This window comes from Leptonychotes weddellii, chromosome 4 (assembly GCF_054177405.1).
Source record: "Leptonychotes weddellii isolate Sample4059 chromosome 4, ASM5417740v2, whole genome shotgun sequence".
Lineage (NCBI taxonomy): Eukaryota > Metazoa > Chordata > Mammalia > Carnivora > Phocidae > Leptonychotes > Leptonychotes weddellii.
This window is the reverse complement of record NC_138372.1, coordinates 44,418,681-44,443,407: the sequence shown is the minus strand read 5'-3', so window position 1 is coordinate 44,443,407 and position 24,727 is coordinate 44,418,681. Positions and strand designations below refer to the sequence as shown.

The 24,727-nt window shown below is 34.9% G+C and overlaps 1 protein-coding gene and 1 non-coding gene across 2 annotated transcripts in view; both read right to left on the bottom strand.

Annotated features, from left to right (window-relative positions):
- HOOK1 (hook microtubule tethering protein 1) overlaps positions 1-24,727 on the bottom strand; it is a 64,706-nt gene that overhangs the window by 11,534 nt on the left and 28,445 nt on the right. Inside the window, exons 8-18 of the mRNA XM_081818503.1 lie at positions 23,075-23,158; positions 17,701-17,867; positions 11,628-11,768; positions 10,099-10,300; positions 9,420-9,530; positions 7,177-7,264; positions 7,038-7,098; positions 4,907-5,047; positions 3,022-3,115; positions 1,278-1,312; positions 645-727 (exon numbers count right to left, since the gene is read on the bottom strand). Of these exons, the coding sequence (XP_081674629.1) occupies positions 645-727; positions 1,278-1,312; positions 3,022-3,115; positions 4,907-5,047; positions 7,038-7,098; positions 7,177-7,264; positions 9,420-9,530; positions 10,099-10,300; positions 11,628-11,768; positions 17,701-17,867; positions 23,075-23,158 (1,207 nt within the window). The remainder of the gene's footprint in view (positions 1-644; positions 728-1,277; positions 1,313-3,021; positions 3,116-4,906; positions 5,048-7,037; positions 7,099-7,176; positions 7,265-9,419; positions 9,531-10,098; positions 10,301-11,627; positions 11,769-17,700; positions 17,868-23,074; positions 23,159-24,727) is intronic.
- LOC115943852 (U6atac minor spliceosomal RNA) lies at positions 24,196-24,322 on the bottom strand. The gene has a single exon (XR_004078433.1). It is a non-coding gene; the product is annotated as a U6atac minor spliceosomal RNA (small nuclear RNA).

The following is a 24,727-nucleotide window of genomic DNA, read 5'->3' as shown; positions in this document are numbered from 1 at the left end:
TTTTTTTTAAAGATTTTATTTATTTATTTGAGACAGAATGAGAGAGAGAGAGAGAGAGCACATGAGAGGGGGGAGGGTCAGAGGGAGAAGCAGGCTCCCTGCCGAGCAGGGAGCCCGATGCGGGACTCGATCCAGGGACTCCAGGATCATGACCTGAGCCGAAGGCAGTCGCTTAACCAACTGAGCCACCCAGGCGCCCATTTCATATTATTCTTGCTTAAAAAATATCTAAATCTGCTTTATCCAGCTATTTTTCTCCTTTCTCTCAAGTGTTTCAATGAGCAAATACACTTTACAATGTAATCACAACCATCATTAGAAAATAAAGCATGCCTTCTACACAATGTTTAAAGGTTACTTTGATTATACACTATTTTATTTACATTTCCATAGTATTAATTCTACTATATTTTATAATGTTTGATACTCCTATATATCAATCAGTTCATTTTATTAGATTTTTTTTTTGCTTTAAGATTAGATCATTTATTAATTACTTAAATCACTAAAAAATTACCATGGTTCTTATTTGCAATGCATGTATTTATGGAATGTCCAGAAACTTATACATAGTTCTTGCATCCTTCAACTAAAAAGGGCAAGTCCTTAGATGTAGTCTGATCCAGGTTTTTACAAATACCTACCATTCTGGTTTACATCTGGCTGAAGATCCTCAATGAGCTCTTGTTTCTTCTGTAATTCTTCCTGGACCTCAGTTAGTTTTTCCCTAAGTAGTGGAAAGAGCATGGAGTTTTGGAAACAAACAGACCTAAGAATGAAAACTGATTTCTGCCACATAACATTTGTGGACTGTGGGCAAATCCCTTTCTGATCCTGAATCTCCTCACCTGTGAAATGGGAGTAATACCTGCCAAATATTATAGGGGTTGCTGTGAGAAGGTAAACTGCCTGGCACATGATGGGTGCTAAAAATGTTAATTTTTTCCCCCTTGCCATCCTTGCTTCCTAAGAAAGTCAAAGGAAATATTTTATTGGTTAAACATCCCACATCCCCACACAGTCAAGTTGTGACAGTTGTCTGCTTTGTAAACCCTTCAAATGACATTAGTGACTGAAAAATGTAGGATCTGGGATCACTGGCAGGCAGGCTAAATATTTTAGAACATTTTTCTTTTCACTTCTTGGTGGCAGTGGTGAACATTTAATTGCCATCAGGGGATTTTTCTTATAAACAAAATCAGAAAAGGATACTAACTTTAGAAGTTTTTAAAACCCTTCCCCTTGCATATTTGAAATGAAATATCAGTTTTACTTACATATGAGCTTCCAACTTCTGCTTTAGTTTGCTGGACTATAAAAATTAAAAAAAGTTGCTGTAAAATAACTTTTGTGACAAAGATAAATTTTCCAGACATCAAAATCTCTTTATCTCCTTTTGAAGTGTATTATTTAAAACTGTAAATGTTTCAAAAATTTGTATTTCTAATAACATACTCGTAAAAACATAAAATTTTAGGTATTTTTTACTTCAAAGGGAAAGGAAAGGAGGTTAGGAAATGAAAGAAGGATGAGTACAATAGTAAAAAGAAAAATGCTTCATATTTCTGAATACCATGAAAATAAAATTTAAACTTGAAGAAAAATAGCAAATGCAAGCTGAATGTGATATACTGAGGAGTATCAAACATTTAAAATCATTATTTAAAATATAAATTTTAAGATTTTAGGCCTTTAAATGAAGAATAGACTTAAAATAATTATCTTTATAATAAAGCGTTATCATTACAAATGCGAGCACTTTAATATTAACATCAAAACAGAGCAAGTGGATTTTGTTAAAAAATGAAATTTAAGACATAAAACTTCCTCCTTAAAAAGCAGGAGTTTAAATTGCAATACTAGTTCAAGATCATCTACTGAATAGATAAATGAAGGGTTTAAAACATATAATGTGAAATATAACTCAGACACTAATACATTTTAAAAAGAGAAACATAAAACCTTTAAAAATACTGCAATCCAAAAATGTACTCCCCCCAAATAGATCCCATTTTAAAAGTATTCCCTACTGTGGCTTAGAAAAAATATTTGTATTAGAGAGATTACAATACCGTATATATGCACATACGAGATGCCGCCATGCATGAGACGATTTCTATTTTCCAAGCCCCCGAGGAAAAAAGAGAAAATCATATAAAGCATATAAAAGACAGAGAGGAAACACAACCCTTTCAGTCTTCTTTCTCATCTCTTTACTTACTCTTAATAGCTCTCTCCCCCATCAACACAGGTACAACCACCTCACATTGTATCTACCCAGTATCTAATGTACATTGAGCCCTATCTTTTTGTTGTTGTTATAGTTAAATGCCTCCCTCCCTCCACTGTTACTTCTTTTCCCCTCTGCATACAGAGATCCAACTACAGACACACTGCTAGGTATATTCAGATTTGGGCTGTTCGAGCTCTGCTGAGTCCTCTTATCTGTCCCTTACAATGTTTGCCATCAAAGCCCATTAGAAATGGCGAGGCCATAAGTCTGCTTGCAAGGAGGGAAGAAATAAGGGGTGACTGATGTCTTCAAAACTGCATTAAGGTTTCTGTCTTTTGGAGGTTGGTATGATCCACTTCTTTGACGCTCTTTGGTAGAAATCATTGTCTTTCTCCTCTCTGTTAGATTTCCTCAATGCTGACTGCTGACTACTCTTACTAGGACTTTTCTCAAGCCTGAGAAAAGAGCTGTGAAGACCTCACTCGTAGCATGCTGTCAAACAGGAATTACCATGAATTTAGGTGTAGCTGTTGAAGTAAAATCTGATGGTCCTTTCAGAAAGCTAAAATGTTGATGTAATAGATAGAAATCACCTTCCAATACATATGATTAATTTATAGGCTCCAAGTTGGCAAAATCACTGCATCTGTTATGCAGATATATACGGTATTCGAGGGTACCCCCAAAGATAAGGGTAGCACTTTCAAATACAGGACTAATTTGGGCATCAGGACTTATGGCAGAGAGTCCACACACAGCAGAATTATTACAATGTTTAAGTTACTTACACTTTCTCCTTCAGACCTGGAGCCTTGTTCCTGTAAAGATTTCTGGAGGTCCTCAATCTGCTGCTGCAATTCTCGGATACGCTCTTTGCTCAGCCTATTGTTAAGATGAATCGTATGTATTTATTTGTATTGAAAGTCAAAGTAGTTATGGATCTATAAAGGTACATTTGTGCAATTTAACACATGAAGTCTGCATTTAATAGCAATGATGAATGCCCAACAATTGTCTGTGGCTAGGTATAATATATAGTGTAAGTACAGTAGGCTACTTGCAAGAAAATACTTTTTAAAAAAGAAGACATTTTATCATGGACGTATATATGCCCACATTTAAAAATTTCAGATACTTGTGTGCCAGCTGCAAAAGCACATCAATTCTGCACTGTCCTCGCTGGTACGAAAATCAGAAAAGTAGTTGTTTTCCTATACTTTTATCTTTAATGAATGGGAACTAGGTTTCTTCTTCTTGTTTCAGATTTCACAGTGTATTGACCAAGGCCACCATTTCCCAACCATTTCTTCATAACTTTTTATTTAAATTAAAGAGACTAACACTAGCAACTAGGGCACATTTCTAACTTGGCAAAATCTTGTTCTTTAAAACCCTGCTTAAGAGTTACCTCCGCTGAGGTTACCAGCAAGAGAAAGTATCTGACGGTCTCTTCTCATGTATATATGACCTAACACACCTGCCTATTATAACACTCCACTGTTCCACTATTGCAGGTATCACATAATATAATCATTATTCATATGTCTATCTTCCTACAGTAACTCTTTAAAAGGTGAAACTTTGTATCTCCAGTGCTGATATTGAACTGGATAGGATAGTAAAATCTGATGGTCCTTTCAGAAAGCTAAAATGTTGATGTAATACAATATATACAAGTTTGAGAGAGAAGGTTCAAGTGTATCTAAAATTCCTGGTGGTCTCTAAGATCTAATAAAGTTTGGTCAAATAAAATCAAATAGTTTTATAGCAAAATATGCTATTTATAAGAGGCAAGTTGGCACAGTGGTTAAGAGTCCGGACTCAGGAATCAGACTGACAGAAAGTTCAAATGTGGGATTGAAAATTTACTAGCTTGTAACTCTGGACAAGTTACTTAGCCTCCTTCAACCTCAGCTTCCTTATCCATAAAAAAGAGAGAATTTCAATTCTCACTTCATAGAGTTTTTGTGAGGATTTCTGAGTGAATACCAAAAAAGTGCTTAGAAAGTGCCTGGCATATAGTGAACACTATATCAACTGTTATATATTTTTAATACTCTAATTCTTGTGCATCTCATTGCTATCAGATGAGTACACCATTTGCTTTTATAGCTGAAGACACCAAGTGTAAGTTTAACTTGCCCAGGACAGAACAGCTAATAAATTTAAATAGAGATGGGGCTCAAATTTGACTGCACGGTCTATGTTCTATCCATGTACAGACCGCAGCCCGAAGCCAGACTGTCATTTATCCATTTGTTAAATTTTCTGTGGATTGTGAAAACATATAAATGAAATTCAAGAAAAAGCAGCCAGTAATAAAGTCTGCTAAAGGGGCGTGTGGGTGGCTCAGTCGTTAAGCATCTGCCTTCGGCTCAGGTCATGATCCTGGGGTCCTGGGATCGAGCCCCGCATCGGGCTCCCTGCTCGGGGGGAAGCCTGCTTCTCCCTCTCCCACCCCCCATGCTTGTGTTTCCTCTCTCACTGTGTCTCACTCAAATAAATAAATAAAATCTTTAAAAAATAAAAAAATAAAAAAAAATAAAGTCTGCTAAAATAATGGAAGTGAGAGGCTGAAAACAACAATTTAAACTTCTTTAAATTCTACTTATTTTAACTACGTGGCTAGCTAATGGAATCACTATGAATGTCAATTACAAAAGTGTGTGTCACCTTTGCTCGGTTTCGAGTTCATTCATCTTGCGGTGCTTCTGTTCCAGCTGCTCCTGAAGTTCCTCAATACGCTCATTCTCAGTGCCTTCCTGTTGCAAGCGGAGCATCTTATTTTCATGTTGCAGTCGAATAAACACTTCCCTGAGGTTGAAAAGCAAGTTTGTTTTTAAATTTTTTAAATGTACATTTTACATTTTTTTACATTTTGAACTTTTAGAAAATTCCTGTTCATTCAATAGCTGTCATTTAAAAATGTTACCAATGTTTCTGAAATTTTTTAAGAAAAAACTATGTACATTGTAAGACTGTCTCAAAAAACAAGTAATAAATTTTTCAGAGCGTAAGTATTATATTATATATCATTAAATATTATGCAAATTCCAAAAGAAAAGAGTTATTTTACTGGTAACTTAGATGCTATTCACTATAGCATAATCTCAGAAAATATATGCATTAAAAGCAATAGATTTAAGAAATCAGTTTGTTTCATATTTTTTAAATATACTCTTATGATGACAGTCATATGACTACTTCTAGGTTTTTTTGTTTTCAAAAAACAATTTTTCTTAAAAGTTTACAAACACACATCTTCTAAAATGCAAATGATAGGAATGATATTAAATAAAAAAGTGATGTTCTCCTACCTCCTGCCTCCCTAAATGCATTTTTTAAGATTTTATTTATTTATTTGACAGAGAGAGAGAGAGATAGTACAAGCAGGGGGAGCGGCAGGTAGAAGAAGAAACAGGCTTCCCACTGAGCAGGGAGCCCGATGCGGGGCTCGATCCCAGGACCCTGGGATCATGACCTGAGCCGAAGGCAGATGCTTAACTGACTAAGCCACCCAAGTGCCCCTAAATGCAATTTCTTAAAAGCAACTAATTTCAATTAATCTCAATTTGTGTTCTTCTGAATGGCAACATCATGACTTTAAAATACAGTGCATATGGCTATTTTTTTTTCAAATGGCTATTTTTAAAGTGACACTAATATCACTGGATATTAACAACTAAAAAGTTGCTTGCCAGTCCAGCATGTAAGGAGCTCTGTCTTAACAACAAAAAATTGAACAAAATGAAAATTAACATATTTGCAAACTATATGCTGAGTGAAAGCAGTCACAAAAGGCTGCCTATTGTAGGACTCACGTATATTAAATTCCGTTAACAGGCAACTCGACAAAGAGTTGATTCTCCGCTGCCTAGTGCTGGAGCCTGGGGGCACGCAGGACTGAGGAATGACTGCTAAGAGGCACAGGGTATTTTTTGGGGGGGAATGGAATGTTCTCAAATCAGATAGCTGCACAATTCTATGACTACACTAAACACCACTGAGCCAGACAGTTTTAAATGGGTGAATTATATCTCAGTAAATCTGCTTAAGAGTAGAGTCTGAAGTAGTAAATAAAACTGTTACCACAAAAAGGAAAGGAAAACCATAAAAAGATACCAGATTAGTCAAATACCTAGAAGCAAACATAGCAGTAAGATACCACGATAAAAGTTGGTTAAAAGAAAACTCTAAAATTTGTATTTTATTTAACTTCTGTTTATTCCTTCTATTATTCATAGCTCCTCTCTTAGTTTCACCTGTGTGGATGTGAATGCCAGGTATAAAAAAGTTTTTCCATTGAGTTTATGGGTAGGAAAAGAAGTTCAACACAATAAAAGTCATATTATAAAAACTAGAATATTTTATTCATCTAGTTTGTGAAATTTTACTTCTAATAAATTCTAAAACTGCTGTAGTAGCAGTAACAATCTAAGAAGTTCAGGGGTGTCTGGGTGGCTCAGTCGTTAAGTGGCTGCCTTCAGCTCAGGTCATGATCCCAGGGTCCTGGGATGGAGCCCCACATCGGGCTCCCTGCTCAGGGGGAAGCCTGCTTCTCCCGCTCCCACTCCCCCTGCTTGTGTTCCCTCTCTCGCTGTCTCTCTGTCAAAAAATAAAATAAAATCTTTAAAAAAAAAAATTAAAAAAAAAAAAAATCTAAGAAGTTCAAGCAGATGAGACAAAGTAATTTTGAGCTCCATGACTCATAAAAGGGAACACTCTAAAGGCTAATAATTTTTTTAGAAAGAAATCATATTTCTAATATTAAGTATAGATTATCAATTAATAAAAACAAATTTACCTATATTCCACTGGCATAATCTCAGCAGCAAGATTCTCATAACTTTTTGTAGCAGATGCATCTAAACAACAACAACAAAAGATTAACATTTCAGTATTTCTACCATCAAAAAAACTTTTCTAAATCCAACAAAATTCACCTGTTTGGTTTAGATGATCTTGTTGTACTTGTGAACATCGAAGCTCTTCATTTGTTTCTTTCAGAGTATCACGTTGTTCTATTAGTCTCTAAAAAAGAATTGTTTGGCAAAATATTTAATTTTGCCCACCAGAAATGTAATTTATGCTTATAATAATTTATCTTAAGTTAATTTCATAATTGCTGCTTAATTAAAAGTGACATTTTAGTTTCAGCGCTAAGAGGTAATTTTCTCTTACATAAATCACGTAAATAATCTTGATACAACATAAATCTTATAATTTCCCCATTAGATAATTTATCTTTGAACCAAACTGATGTAATTATGCAATGGAGTACAAATGTGCAACTGCAGAGTAATTAAAAAAAAAAAAAAAAGCATGGACTTTGGAGGCAAATAGATCATGGCTTGAACTCCAGTCTCACTTTTTCCTAGTTATTATATCACCTACAGTCAGTTATTTGACTCTTTGGCTTTAGTATCCACATCATCAATATGGAAGTGCAGATACATAACCCTTGCAAAAGTGTCCTGAGTAACAAGTGAGGTAAAGTTAGTGGTTACTTGGAAGAACTGATGAGCCAATACTGATACACTATTATTAACTAAAGGACATTAGGGTTCACTCTGTTTTACTTTTATGGGTTCTGACAAATGTATAATGTATCCATCATTACAATATCATGGTCAATTGATTTTCAACAAAGGTATCAAGACAATTAATAGGGAAAGAATCATCTTGTCAACAAATAGTGCTAGGACAACTGAATATCCACACACAAAAGAATGAAATTGGACCCCTATTTTACACCATATACAAAAATTAATTCAAAATTAATCACAGACTAAATATAAGAGCTAAAACTGTAAAATTAGAAACATAAGCAAAAATCTTTATAACCTCAGAGTACTCAGTGATTTCACAGAAATACTGCCAAAAAAGCATAAACAACAAAAGAAAAAAAATAGGTAACTGATTTCATCAAATGAGAAACTATTCTGTTGCAAACAGCACCATCAAAAAAATTAGAAGAACCCACAGAATAAAAGAACATATTTGCAAATCATATATTTGAGAAGGAACTTATATCCATAATCTATAAAGAACTCTTACAACTCAATAAAAAAGCAAATAACCTAAATAAAACATGAGTAAGGGATTTGAAGAGACATTTCTCCAGGGAAGACATACAAATGGCCCATAAGTACATGAAAAAATGCTCAACATCATTAGTCATTAGGGAAATGCAAGTCAAAACCACAATAGCATACCACTTCATACTCACTAGGATAGCTAAAATTAAAAGTCTTAAGTGTTGGCAAGGATATGGAGAAACTGAAAACCTTTACAAATTGATGAGAATGAAAAATGGTTCATCTACTTTAGAAAACAGCATGGTAGCTCCTTTTTTAAAAGGTTAACCATAGTTACCATATGACCCAGCAGTACCATTCCTAGGTACGTACTCAAGAAATGAAAACACATGCCTACATAAAAACTTCTAAATAAATGTTCATAGCCACATTATTTGTTTAATAGCCCAAATGTCCATAAAATGATGAATGGATAAATAAAATGTGGTATATCTATGGAATGGAGTATTATTCAACATTAAAACAAAGTACTGATTCATGCTATGACACTGATGAACTTTGAAAGCATTAATCCACATGAAGGAATCTGGCCACAAAACTGATACAGTGTATGATGGCATATCCTGGACAGACTGGGCAAATCTGCAGAGACAGAAAATGGGTGAATGGTTGCGAAGGCCGTGGGGAGGGGAGCAGGATGCAGGGCAGCCGCCAGCAGGCACACTAACGGGCTGACGACAGCGCTCTAAAATCCGACTGTGGCGATGGCTGCACAGCTGCGAATACACCAACGGCTCCTGCACTGTACACTTCAAGTGGGCAACATTCATGGGGTACAAATTGTATCTCAACAATGCCATCATAAATAAAACCCATGGTCCTTGCCCTCAAGAAGCCAACGGTCTAGAATGGGAAAATGTGCAATGAGACACACGGCCTCGCCTCCGTGACTTCATCTTCCCTTGTGAAGGCAATTAACAACACTGCACATTAAACTTCTACTACTTTCTTTTATACCAACACTTGAATTTGGAAAAAGACCGAAGAAGATCTGATTGACATGACTTCCATTCTTAGAACAGCAAGGATAATATTAAACACTAAAAGAGAAGACAGACATATTACTCATCTACGATATTCATGCGTACCTCTTTTTCCTTAAGTAAAGCTTCATGTTTTTCTTCAAGCCGCTTCATTTCAAATGCTAGTGTATCTGCCCTTTTGGATTCAGAGGAAAGTTTATTGTGAAGATCCTGAACCTTTTGTCAGAAACAAAAGTAGATAACAAGAGTATATAATATTAATAGTTTTTCAGAGTTTAATAAATGAGAAACTGATTGGAAATAAAATTTATAAAGTAAGAATATAATCACGTAATCCTAAATAGTTGTGAAAATAGCATGTAAATAAGAGTTAACATAAATTTTAAAATACCCAAATAATAATTTAGTAAAAAAAAAAATCAGCCTTCTATTACTAAAATAATTTAGTAAAAAAAAATTGTCTGATAAATAGAAAAACAGAATATTATCAGTTATAGCTCCATTCTCTAGGCAATTATTACTGGTTACCAGAAATGCTAATAAACAATAAAATGCCAAAAATATATATAAGCTCAGAAGACAATAAAAAGGGAAAGACCTAGATAACTCAAATTCAATTATCAACCCTGGAATTAAAATCACAAGTAGAAGAATTCTATCATAAGTTCACAGCCAACTATAGGCAATGTTTCTTCACATCTCTATCATTCTTAAAGTATCAAAAGGAATCAAAAGGAAGTTGAGTCTTTTGATTTTATTTTAAAAAATTAAGATATTTCCTTACCTGCCTCTTGTATGTTTCTAACTGCGTACGTGCTGCATTTGCCTTCTTTAATTCTTCTTCTAAGCTGACTGTATTATGCATATACATCATGTTTGTTTCTTGTAAAGTTTTCACCTGCTTGCGAAGGTCGTTCAGATCTTGTAGCTTCTGACGATATATCTCGACTGTTGACTCTAGTTTATTTGCTTTATCAGAGGTAGCCCTATGATAATAAAGACTGCACATTACTGGGTAAGAACTAGTAAATGCACATAACAATTTTATTCTGTCTGTAAAATTAGTCAACCAGATAATTACTTGGCTGAAACAAAAAAAAAGGAAGGAAGGAAGGAAGGAAATGAGAAAGACAGACAAAAGAAATAAACTTTGTGGGAACTTTGGAAAAAGACTCAAATCCAGCATTGAACCTTTTTGTTGTAAAGGCATCAGAACAAAAATGCCTTAAATCTGACACACTAAATTATCAAACCACTTCATACGGCACAATGTTTAAAAAAAAATGGTTTTGCAAATGCAACTGAACAATTCTAAGCTTCTCTGTAGCTTATGGGCCAATTTTGCTTTGTGTATAGCATTTAGTACAGTTTTGTCCTAAGTATTTGATATACTTAGGAAGTTGACTCGACTTACAATTTGTCTGACAAAGAACTTTGCTTTAGAGTTGTGCTTACCTAACCAACTGGGCTAGAGCAAAAGTAAATACATAAACCAGATCACTTTCCATCACATACAGGTTCAAACGAATGGGTATAAAGATTTTGTTTCAAATGGATATAAAAACTGTGCAACAAAATGGCCCATTAAGAAAATTTAACAGAAAACATAAAGAGCATACGGATAGTCTGTTTGCTTGATTAACATTTCACAGGCAAAAGCCAAATAAAAATTTTATACATTGTCAAAGACAATAAGAGAACCTTGGGATAACCCTGAAATAAATGTTAACTTAATTATACCTATTTTATATCAAATGCCAAAATATGGATTGAGAATGCTTTCCTTTATGTAAAAAGTTCACAAGATACACTAATGAGTACAAGGAGGTCAAGCTAAATGTATCTAAAAGTAGTTCAGCTCACACAGTTTTAAAAAAAGGTATCATTTTGATTTCTATGAATTCTAATATGAAATTGTGCTAACACAGGTGGCTCAGTCAGTTGGGTGTGTCCGACTCTTGATTTCAGATCAGGTCATGTTCTCAGGGTTGTGGGATCGGGCCCTACGTCTGGCTCTGCACTAAGAGTAGAGCCTGCTGGGGATTCTCTCTCTCCCTCTTCCTCTGCTCCTACCCTCCCCCAATCCTCCCTCTCTCAAAAAAAAAAAAATGTGGTAACAAGATTTGAATATTCTCCTTAAACTGCAATTACCATCAACAAGCATAAAATAAGCAAAGACTATGAGCCCGGATAAAAACTGATCAGTACTTAATACACAGGAATAAACCTAAGAATCACTGATTAGAATATGATATACCAAAATGACTAAGGAATAACTTAGAAGTGACATAATTATATTTAGATATGCCATACCTAAGAACATCTATTTCATCTTTCAGGGCTCTTGTTTCTTCAGCAAGACTAGTCAGTTCATCATTCCTATGCTGAAATTCAATTAGTTGCTTTTCAAGTTCTTCACAGTGAACACGGTAATCATCTTTTGCAGCTTCAAGCCTTGAGTAAAGAAAACAAGTACTTATAATGTAATTTCCATCATTTGTTTTCTTACTGAGACATGTGCAAGACATACTTTAAAATTTTTTTTTTTTTATTCCACACTCAAAAGAAAGACTAAAGAAACAGGACACTTCCAGCTCCTGGATTTGAAACTGGCTGAGAATAAACTTAATGTTCTGAATTTTCATTTTCACTTCTGAAACACTACGCTTCGTTATCTCTAGCTCTAGTAAGAGTTTTAATTTCAAAAGATGAAGAGAAAATATATAAATATGTATTAAAATTACTCAAAAATACATACCACATGCAAAGTGGTAAAATATGAATTCTAAGTAGACTATAATAAATTAAGGATAAATACTTAAACTCTACAGCAACAACAAAAAGTAAAAAGACAACATAGTGAATAAAGTCAAATATTTAAAAAAATTTGATTTACCCAAAGGAATGCAGAAAAGAAAAACAAAAGGATATGACAAATGAAAAACAGCAAACTGACAGACTTAATACAACCATAACAAAAATTACATAAAAGGCAAAAAGACTAACACACCAATTAAAAAGGCAGAGACCATCAGACTAGATAACAAAACAAGGCTCAAATATATGCTAATAACAAGAGCTGGTTTAAATATAAAGGCACAGATAGATTAAAAGTAAAAAGATTCAAAAAAACACCATGCAAACAGTAAGCAAAAGAAATTGGGGTAGTTATGTTAACATCAAACAAAATAAATTTTAAGACAAAAGAGTATTATCAGATATAGAAATATTTCATAATTATAAAAGGGTCAATTCATTAGAAAGCCTTATCATAAATGTGTATATACTTAAAAACAGTTTAAAAATACATGAAGCAAAAACTGACAGAATCAAAGGCAGAAATCCACAAATCCACAATCATTGTTTAATACCAGTCTCCAATAAAGGACAGAAACAAAAATATCAGTAAAAATACAGAAGCGCTCTGAACAACACCATTAACCAACTTGATTTGACATGTGTAGAACATGTCAGTCAAAAATTACAGAATACACATCCTTTGCAAGTGCACAGGGAACACTCATCACAATGAAACAGGCCAAGCAATAAAATAAGTATTAATAAGTATCAAAAGACTGAAATCTAGTGAAGTATGCTCTCTAACCACAAGAGACTTAAATTAGAAATTAGCCACAATAAGAAGTCTAGCAAAGCCTTAAATACTTGGAAATTAAACAACACATTTCTGAATAACCCACAAGTCAAGGAAGAAATCACAAAGGAAATTAGAAAATATTTCAGATCAAATAACAACAGAAAGACAACCAGTCAAACTTTGGGGACCCAGCTAAACCAGTGCTTAGAGGAAAATTTACAATTTTAAAGGCTTATATTAGAAATGAAGAAAGACTTAAAATCAATCATCCAAGTTTCAACCTTAAGAGTCCAGGAAAAGAACAGCAAATTAAATCCAAAGTAAAAGGAAAGAAAGAACAGAGATCTAAAACCAATAATATGGAAAGCTAATAAAGTGTTTGAAAAGATTAATAAAATTGATAAAAACCTAGTAAGAGTGATCAAGAAAAATGAGAAAAAACACAAATTAACCAATATGAGGAATGAAAAAGTGAGTATCAGTATAGATCCTACAGTCATTAAAAGGATAATAAAAGAATATTATGAACAACTGTATGCCAATAAATTCAACAACTTAAATGAAATAAACATACACCTTGAAAAGCACAACTTATCAAACTGACAGAGATTAAACAGAAAACCTGTGAAGCCTTTTGACCATTAACAAAATTGTATTTGTCATTAAAAGCCCTTCACAAAGAAAACCATAGGTCCAGACTGTTTTACTGATAAATTCTATCAAACATTTAAGGAAGAAATAATATCATTCTTACATAAACTCTTTCAGAAAATAGAGGAGGAGAGAATACTTCCCAATTATTCTATGAGACTAGCAGAACTCTGACAACAAAACCTGAAAAAGACATTACAAGAGAGAAAAGTTATAGGCCAATATCTATATGAAGACAATCAAAAAATTCTTTCAACATATTAGCAAACTGAATCCAGTCATATATATGCAGAATAATAAGGATGACCAAAGTCTAACCCTGAAATATAAGATTGCTCAATATTTAAAAAATTAAACAATCATAATAAAAGAATGAAAAAGAAAAAAACCACACTGTCCTTTCAAGATGTAGAAAAATCATTTGTCAAAAATCAATACCAATTAATGATAAAAACTCTTAGCAAGCCAGAAATAAAGGGGAACTCCTGCAAAATTATAAAAAGCACATTAAAAAACTCTACAGCAAGCATCATACTTGATGGTACACTTAACTGAATGTTTTCCCCCTAAGACCTGGAACAAAGTAAGATGTCTGTTCTTGTTCAATGCAAGAAAAATAGAGGGCAGAAATAATAAAAGGAAGATGTAAAGCTCTATTAATAGATTAGATGATTGTAGATGCCTTAGATTTTCTACATAAACAAATTACTAGAGTCAATAAGTGAATTAAGAAACTTTACAAGACATAAGTTTCAAAATATAAGATCAGTTTCAATATATAAAGATCAACTGTAAATACTAGCAGCCACTTTTCAGAATAACTTTAATCGTATTTGTGATAGCATCTACTTGGGAATAAAGTTAATAAAACACATACAAGACTTCTCTGCCAGAAACAACACAACATTGCTGAGAGAAATTAAAGACTTAAATAAATGAAGATACCATATTAGCAGATAGAAATTCTCAATATAGTTAAGATATCAATTTTATACAACCTAAATCATCATCACAAAAGGTTTTTTAAACAGAAACTGACTAGCTGACTCTCAATTTTAAGTAATAATGCAGAAGACTTGGAACAGCCGAAGCAAATTTTGAAAGAAAAGAACAAAGTTGGAATACTCACACTACCTGATTGTAAGCTTACTCTAGAGCTAAAGTAATCAAGACTATACCATATAGGTATAAAGATAAAGTGATCAATGGAAAAGAATTAAGGAGTCCAGAAAATGACCCAAATTTTATGGTTATATCTTTTTCACAAAGGTACAAAGCAATTTAGAGTAAAACTAAAATCTTTTCAAATTATGATACTGTAACAAGTAGATACCCATATGGAAAATAAAAATAAAGCTTGACCATACATTATTTTTAAAAAAATCAAGATGGACCACAGACTTACATGTAAAAGATAACACTGTGAAGGTTCTAGAAGAGAACAGTAGAGAGTATCTTCATGGCATGGAAGTAGACAAAGATTTCTTGGGCAGTACACAAAAACACTAATATTAAAAATATTGATAAAGTAGACTTTTAGCATCTAAGTTAAGAACTTCTACTCATTGAAAGACACCATTTAAAAATGCAAAGGCAAGCTACAGAATGAGTGAAATATTACTATGCACATATCTGACAAAGGATTTGCATCCAAATTTTTAAAAATTCCTACAACTAATTGATAATGACAACCCAATGTAAAAACAGGCCAACAGTATGAAGAGACAATTCACAAAGTAAGATATATTTCCAATAAGCACATGAAAAGGGGCTTATCACATCGCTGGTTATCAGGAAAATGCCAATTAAAGCCATAAGGAGATACTACACTCTTCCTGAACTATTTAGTTAAAAAGATGGGTAAGAACTATGCTATGCAGGCAGAACAACTAGAGCAACGAGAGCAGACTCTGCTCATGGAAGTATAAAATGTTATGACCACTTTGGAAAATGGTTTGACAGTGTCTTTTAAATTAAACACAGAGCTACTGCATAACTCAGCAATACCACTCTATATATTTACCAATGAGAAATAAGAAAAAATATGTCTACAAAAAGTCTTATATTACAATGTTCAGACTAGTTTTACTTACAAAATCTGAAAACCCAAATGCCCATCATCTAAAGGAAAATGGATAAATAAGTGCATAATGTGGAATAATTCCAAATATTTAAATACTACTCAGCCATAAAAAAATAATGAATTACAGATACATTCAAAACATAGATGAATCTCACAAACATGCTGAGCAAGGGAAGCCATTCACCAAGGAGTTCATACTGCATGATTCAATTTATGTGACATTCTAGATGAGAGAAAACTAATTTTTGGTAAAAAATAATCAGAAGAGAAATTAGCCTCTGGGAGGTAGACATTGACTGGGAAGGAAGCATAAAGAAACTTTCTTCAGTGATTGAAATGAATTGTATTTTGATAAAAGTGTGAAATTAAACAGACGTATGCATCTGTTAAAACATGTCAAATTGTACTTAGTATTATTCATCTCACAATATGTAAATGTTACCTTGCAAAAAGAACTGTAAACATACTGAAGTCTTATTAATAGTTTGCTTAATACAAAGGTAAGGTTAGCAATTCTTAAATTACTTTCTGTGTGTTTTGGGATTGAGTATATGAGTAAATATACTGAGGAAAATGGGAGCCAGGTTTCTCATCACTGGAGAAGGGGTTTACAATATGGAAATGGAGAAGATCAGAATGAACCCCAAAAACACAGAACTAAAATGAAAGATGTCAAAATGAATTCATTGTTCACAGTGAGAGACATAAAAACCAATGCAGACATATAAGCGTATGAACACAGGCAAGTGTGAATATGGGCAAGTGTATTTCCTAGCTCTGTACCCCAAAGGGGCCTAGAAGCAATGACAGAAAAACTCATCTGGAGCACTAGATCTTTGTTTCTAAATAACATTGTCACTAAAAGGAATTAGGGATCCTTGGAGAAATGGCTGATTGCAGAGTCGGGAAAAGACGAGATGAGACTAGAATATTTTGTTGTTCCAGAAAGTAAGAAAGTGCTCAAAGGATAGTAACAGGTTGAAAGGACACAGAGGCCAACTGAAAGGCTTCCCAGTGGTGGAATCTGGGACAATTTCACCATTAAATAGAAGATGATAGCTACTGATTTAATTAGACCATTGAATAAGAATCGATTACTAAATGCAATGCATGATCCTGGATTGGATGCTGAACCAGGAAAAAAAAAAAAAATAGACATAAAGGACAATGAGACAACTAATGGAATTTGAGTATGATCTGTGGATTAGATAATAATATTGTATCAATGACAAATTCCCTAATTTTAATCACTATACTGTGGTTTATAAGAGAGTGTTTTTGTTTTAGGAAATACATGCCAAAGTATATAGGGATAAAGGTGCTTGGCTCCTGCTTACTCTCAAGTGGTTCAGAAAAAAATATGTGAATCCGTAAGAATATGTATAGAGACTGCTAAAGCAAATGGAAAAAACTGCAAAACAACTGTGGAATCTGAGTAAAAGGTATAAAGGAGTTCCTTGCACTATTCTTTCAACTGTTTTTGTGTTTAAGTTTGATATTAAAACAAAAAAAAGGAACAAAAACCATAGAGTACAATTAGAGTGCCTACTCTCAAGGCCTTATAGTTCCAGGCTCAGCAGCAAGCACACAAGAGACAATGTTTATTAAAGGCAAGATGTATAACAGCTTTTTTTTTTTTTCAAAGAAGAAACAAAAGTTAAAGTAGAAAGCATCTCTTTAGCTTAAAATTTCCATTTATTATCAAGTTCTCTCTCCTTTATAATAAACGCCCCATTCTCCCCAGGCCTCAGCAGTCACTCCCTTAAACTCCTATTGGACTTACACATGGCCTTCATTTGGCCCTTATCACAAGTTATTTTGAACTGTTTTGATTTTATAGACATATCCCACTTGCCTAATTAGATTGCAAGCCCTGTGAAGGCAGGAACCACTTGTACCATTCGGTATTTTCAGAGCTTAATCAGTGTCCCAAGCATGCTATAAAGCTCCAGGATGCTACAGCATACTATAAAATGTTTACTAATTAGTTGTTGATAGGATTTTTTAGCTCTTAGTTTAACAGAACTCTATGGAAGGATTTTTACTAAAAATGCTACCTGAAGTTTTCTTCCTGTAATTGTTCTAGTTGTAACTGAGCATGAAAATACTTTTTTGCAACCATTGTATTTGGATCATCAAAAGATCCATCCAACTGGTCAAGTTTTTCATTCATCATCTCATTCTCAGAAACTAATGAATTCTTTTCATCTTGAAGTGCAGTCACCTGAAAAACAAATATACAAACATAAGCATCAACAGCAAAAAAGCTTAGAGTCCAGAGTTCACATTATAATTGTGACTAAGCCATTAAATTAATTTGGTCAGTCAGACTAGATAATTTTTAAGGCTCCTTCCAAATCTTGAATTTTGGGTCTAGGAGGTTTGAGTCAAACAAAAGAAATCAAAATAATTTGATTATTTTTATTAATTTATTAATATACCTTATTAATTAATGTATTAATTAACACAGAGAAAACAGTTAATTCACATAAGGAGAGTATCTTCAAAAATGTTATGCTTGGGGGCGCCTGGGTGGCTCAGTCATTAAGCGTCTGCCTTCGGCTCAGGTCACGATCCCAGGGTCTTGGGATAGAGCCCCGCATTGGGCTCCCTGCTCAGCCGGGAGCCTGCTTCTCCCTCTCCCACTCCCCCTGCTTGTGTTCCCTCTCTCGCTGTGTCTCTCTCTGTCAAATAAATAAATAAAATCTTCAAAAAAAAATGTTATGCTTGTCCTAGTTTTGGGAAGAAAATGTTTCCAAGTCTCTAAAATTACGTACCGATAAACTTCAAAAAATTAATTTGTTCCCCTTTTAGTTATAAATTTACTATTAGGATGCTGTTATCTAGTAAGCTAAAATACACACACATATATGCACAAAGTTATTTTAGGTTCATAGTAGAAAATTATCAGTTACATATCATGCCTTCAGGGACAAGCACATTATTTCGTTAATGAATCAATAACAAAAAGCTGAATTGAATCTATTTGCACATTAAGACTGTTTACATTTTAAAATGGATAAAAATATGTAATTTTAGAACCACATCAATATCAGTACCTGATTCCTTGTTATTTTACTTACATATATATGCAACGCCTTTTTCTTTCCCTTTTAAAAATATCTTTAAAAGTTTACAGCTAGGCTGTAACCTTTTATAAGACCAGAAGTTTATATATGATTTTATTAAGATTTGTTTGAAAAACATGAATCATTGACCTCTTATGACTTTCAACATATTACTACATAGGTTTACGATTATTTTTTCAAAACATGTAATAAAATCAACCCAGTTATGTGAACGGGACTATATAGTGACACGGTGAACTAGTAATAGGAAATGAAAGTCAAGTGAGTGCCTTTAAATACAGTATAGGCAGGTTACAAACACTGTCCTCCAAATGAGCAACACAAAGGCTCGGAAAACTGTCCCCAGGCAGACTGCAGGAAAAAGAAATTTCTCTTCCTAAATTTAAGGCATGCATCCATCCTTGCCATGCAAGCCGTTTGGTGTCTATTACCTGTCATGTGCAATCCTAAATGACTGAGATACACAAAAGAATGGAGTTTGAACCTTCAGTATCCTTATGGTAGAAATGTAAATAATTATGCAAAAGAAAATGTTCCAGGTGCTTTGATGGAAGCATACCACAGGGTGGGGGTGGTACACAAAGAAAAGAATATCTCATTCTAGCTGGAGGGAAGAGACTGTCACAAAAAGATCAACTGAAGAGAAACAATACCTCCATCTTCCAAAATGGGTCAGAACCCTCTAAAGTAGGCAGGGGAGCAAGGGTAAATTTAATTTTCAACACCTGGTGTATAACCAACCTGGTTCCTATCCATGTTTTACACTGTGGCTTCAGAGCTACCTTTAACCATAGACTGAAGGAGGGGGTAGTAAACAGGCAAATTCCTTGTACCACACCCTCTCATCTATGCCTTAGAATGTCCATTAGTGGGTTCTAGACATCTCCTTTAGCAAGCTCCCACGGTGATATTTTCTTTAGGTTCATAATGTACCTGCCTTTATCCCTGTCTGATTTTTTCTCTATTTCTTTGTTTCTCTCCCCTTTGTTGCTATCTCTCTCTCCCTCTATCTCTCTCTCTCTCTTTCCCTCTCCCCCTTCCCCTTTCTGAGTTAAGAGACAGAAAAATTTTAAAAGCTAAAAAAAAAGACTCATTTTCTCGTATCACCCAGATTTAACTTAATTCTTGTATACCATTTGCATATCTAAAAACAATGAAATATAAAACTCTATAGCTGGAGTCCCCCTTTATCACATTAAAATCAGAAAACCACCGCCTCAGACAAAAACTTATCTCGTACAATGGTGGGCAGGAGTATGTTTTCTCTAACATACCGTGAGCAAGAATGACCGGCCACTGCTCCGGCAGTAAGTGAAGGATTGCTTCCTATTGCTGCCAGGTGATAGGAAGAATGGCTGGGAAAGGCAGAGTAAAAGCCACTGGCAAACATGTCGTAACTTGCCTGAAGGCCCCATAATAATCCCAACTGGAACAGAACTAGAAGACTACATCAGAGTTTCTCAAAACTTCACATCAAAATGTCACGTGGAGATTTTTCTCTTTTTTTTTTTAAAGTACACATTATCAGGCCTGCCTCCTGATTTCCTGAATCAGAATTTCGCTTGCCCCAATATTTAAAACCATAATTTGCACAGAATCAACATAGTTCTTATTTAAAAGGATTCAAGCTTCACCCGATCTTTCACCACAAAATCTCCACTTTTGCATTCTTTATTTCGATTAAAACATGTTTGCTAGCTGAACTGTGTCAACAAGTAGTTTCTCCAAGAAGGGCCCATGAGTCTGCATCTGAGCTCTCCATCTGGGTATAGGGCAGCTTCCCTGCCGAGGCAGTCTGGAGATACCACACTTCCATATTCTGGCATTCATGTTGTAGGGGAGCCTGATTTTGTCTTTGCGGGTGATCTGCCTTATCTATCTGAACGACTAAGTACTTGTTTTTCCTTTATTCTTGAAGTTCAATAGCTTACCTAGGATAAAGCCTGGTGTTAAAAATTATTCACTGATTTGTTTCTATAGATCTACAATTTCCTTTTAAACCTCACTTTGTTGTCCTACCACCTAGTCTATTTTACTGATGTGTTCCTATGAAATTGTTATACAACATGAAGCAAAGGTTATTTTCTAAGCTTGGCTAAAGTCTTTCACATGCTCTTTAACCTGCAATGTTTGCACAGATGTCATGCTTTTATTCTTTTCATCTAAATCATGCTTCACTGGCAGTTAAGATACCCTATATTTTCCAATGTAGCTGAAGACTTCCTGGACACCCTCTCCACTGTGCCAAAGACCCAGTATGTCTTCCCTTCTAAGTTATGGTTGGGACTGTTTTCCCTCCACACCATTCTACAGCCTTGTGAAGGGTTAGGGAAGGAGGGGGGTGAGGGCAGGCAATGGGCAGTGTTTTTGTAACACCTCGGTTATGCTCTCATGTCTGAGGTTTAAATACCTTTAATCAGGGTGTGAGAAGTGTATCCCATTCCCAGGGAGGAATTCCTTTGGGCATCAGACCATTCCCCCAATGCAGTGTGTAGCTCTACAGCCTTTTTTTTCTAACAGAAGGAGTGAGGCTGAGGGCACCTGAGTGGCTCAGTCAGTTAAGTGTCTGTCTTCGGTTCAGGTCATGATCCCGGGGTCCTGAGATCGAGCCCTGCATCGGGCTCCCTGCTCAGCGGAGAGCCCGTTCCTCCCTCTCCCTTGCCTGCCGCTCTCCCTGCTTATGCTCTCTCTCTCTCTCTGTGTCAAATAAATAAATAAAATCTTTAAGAAAAAAAAAAAAAGGAGTCAGGCAGGCCCCCTAGGCTCTTAGTCGCCCCTCCCCAGTCCAGTGAAAGAAGCAAAGGGTGACTTCCCTCCTGATTGGGTAGACTGCAGTAAAAAGCATCAAGATTTCTGTGGATCTCACCACCCCCAACCCACTGCATGGGCTAGGGATAAGGGTCATGAGATCGAGCCCCACGTTCCTCCTCGAGGAGTCTGAGATTCTCTCCTGCTCCCTCTGCCCCTCCCCCTACTCATGCACGTGCGCCTTTTACTCTCTCTCTCTCTAAAATAAATAAATAAAATCTTAAACATTAGCTTTGTTCAAGCACAGGACTGATTTTTTAAAGATGAGGTTAAAAGACTAGGATTCCAGTGCTTTCACTGCCTTAAGTAGCTGAGTCATCTTGACCCGAGTCACTTCTCTTTTCCTATCTGCAAGCCCTTAAGGGTTAGAAATATTACTCAGCCCTATCATTATAGGTATTTATCCCATCAAGCAAGGATAATACTACCACAACCCTTGTTCCTTGTCTTCATACTTTTCAGAGAGTAAATTATTTATGTAACTCATTATTTGAACAAAAACATGCAATTTACATATAGCACACTATGATGGTACATTTACTCTTTTGCATAATTTTTCAAGACTTACTGTGTAACTTCTGCATTTGCATTTTTATATAACAATAACAACACATGCAAACACACATAGCGTTTATGTGTGTCAGGTCCTGCTCTAAGTGCTTAACATATATTAACTCATTTAATCCTCATAATCACTCTGGAGATACATACTATTATCACATCATTTCTCAAAAGAGGAAACTGAACTATAAAGAAATTAATTTGCCTGAGAGGACACAACCAGCTAGTAACACGGCTTCGGTCTGAATATAGGTGGACTGGTTTAACGATCTACCTCACTAACCATTAACTACTGTCTCTCCTACCAAGTTATACTGTCTCTCATATGAACTCAAGAATTATATACACGTGTTCAGATACATGCATGTTAGCAAAACTCACTTGGTACTCGCATTTATGTGCGGTGCGGGGGGAGGTCAAGCACTTCTAAATACTTCCATAAATGACCTCACTTAAATATTTACACTCTATGCAGTAGATACTTTAATTTCTTTTTTTTTTTTTTTTAAAGATTTTATTTATTTATTTGAGACAGAGAGAATGAGAGACAGAGAGCATGAGAGGGAGGAGGGTCAAAGGGAGAAGCAGACTCCCTGCCGAGCAGGGAGCCCGATGCGGGACTCGATCCCGGGACTCCAGGATCACGACCTGAGCCGAAGGCAGTCGCTTAACCAACTGAGCCACCCAGGCGCCCTTTAATTTCTTCTTTTTACGAAAGAAACTAAAGGCTCATCTAAATACTTGAAATTCTACAATTAAAATGATTTTCTCAAAGAAGTTAGCAATTTTCAACTCAAAGAGAAAAATAATTATGAAATTCATGCTTGAAAATCAAGCCTGTAACAAATACTTTAAATATGCCCTCCATGAAATGAAACCCAACCTCCAAAACACTTTACCAGTGAATTATTTGCAATAAAACCCTTTGTAAACTTAAAGAGGACATATTTCTCAGACTGGTTCTTTTCCACACCTGCATATCTAGTTCTTGGCATCTTTGCCTCAGTTCTTCTTTTTCTGCTAGTGCTTCTTGAAGTTCTTCCAAGGCCCTTTTAAGCTGAAACACAAAATGTCCTGTTTCTTAGTAAGACGTGTTTTGACACAAATTGAAAAATACATGTATATGCATATATACACAGATATTAAAAATGGTTATTAAAATTTATTAATAAGCTTACTCTCTTTGGGTCTTTGAAACTTTGAAACTTTCTAGGGTTACCAAGCCAATTACACAATATAGGAAAAGCACTAGCACAGCATCTCTGGCACATAGTGGACACTCAATAAATAACTGACTACTCAGGGTGAGTGGGAAGATTTTAAGGTAGTGATCTTATGCAAATGGACAGTTGTGTGAAATAGTTGTTTAGGTAATGGGAGAAGATGTTGATTAGTACAGAACAATGATGAAGGACCTAACTGTGGATGGAAATCATGCATTTATATGACCCCAATTCAAATAAACAGCTGTGCTTTTCTCTAACAGTGCTCAACTGCATGAATGTAGCAGTAAAGAAAGCACTCATTGTAGTTTTGATTTGCATTTCCCTTATGATCAGTGATGTTGAGCATCTTCTCATGTGTCTGCCGGCCATCTGTATGTCTTCTTTGGAAAAATGTCTATTCAGGTCTCCTGCCCATTTTTTAATTGGATTATTTGTTCTTTGCGTTAACTCTAGAGAACAAACTGATGGTTACCAGAAGGGAAATGGGTGGGGGGAAGGGTGAAGTAGGTGATGGGGATTAAGGAGAGCACTTGTCATGATGAGCACCAGGTGATATATGGAAGTGCTGAATCACTATACTGTACACCTGAGACTAATATTGCACAGTATGTTAACTAACTGGAATTTAAATAAAAACTTTAAAAAAATTTATCTATTAAAAAATAAGCCTCAATGTTGTTTTTCTGTGAATAGTATTCACACAGTCTCATTAATGTTTAAGGCGATGGTCCCACAGAAATAAAATTTTATGTAAATCTTTATGAAAAAAATTTTTTGGTTCAATGTGTATTTTTTAAAAATTGAAATATCATTAACATACAGTATCATATTAGTTTCAAGTGTACAATATAATGATTCAATAACAACAATAAAACAATGGTTAGATGCCATGAAGTAGGTGGCAATGCCTTAACTATGTTGTGTGCTATCAGGCCCAAGGGCCTCTTCCATCCTTGTCAAAGTGCTTGCTAACCTCCTCTCCTTTCATAGAATACTCCTTATGAAATATTTAAACAACAGAGTATTAGAGGATGTTGTTTAATTTAATTACAAAAAATTTAGAAAAAACACAGTATGTTTAAATTCAAATAAAAATTTCATAGAAAAGGTTTTAATTTGAAATATTTCGTGAGATGACTGGTGACACTCATGATAAACAGATGTTTAACAATATAACAGAAAAAGTACTGATTGCATTTGCCTGTCCTTGTACCCTTTCCCCTACAACCCAGGTCAGGTTACATGTCAGAGGAGAGTGCCTTTTCCCCCCCATGAAACAGTCATGTCATAGAATCAGGGAAAAGAGCCTGAGCACAGGGTCTTGGAGGTTTCTTCAACATGACAAAAATTATATTAACTTATTAGATAAATCAGAAATAAGCAGACTTTTTATATTGTCT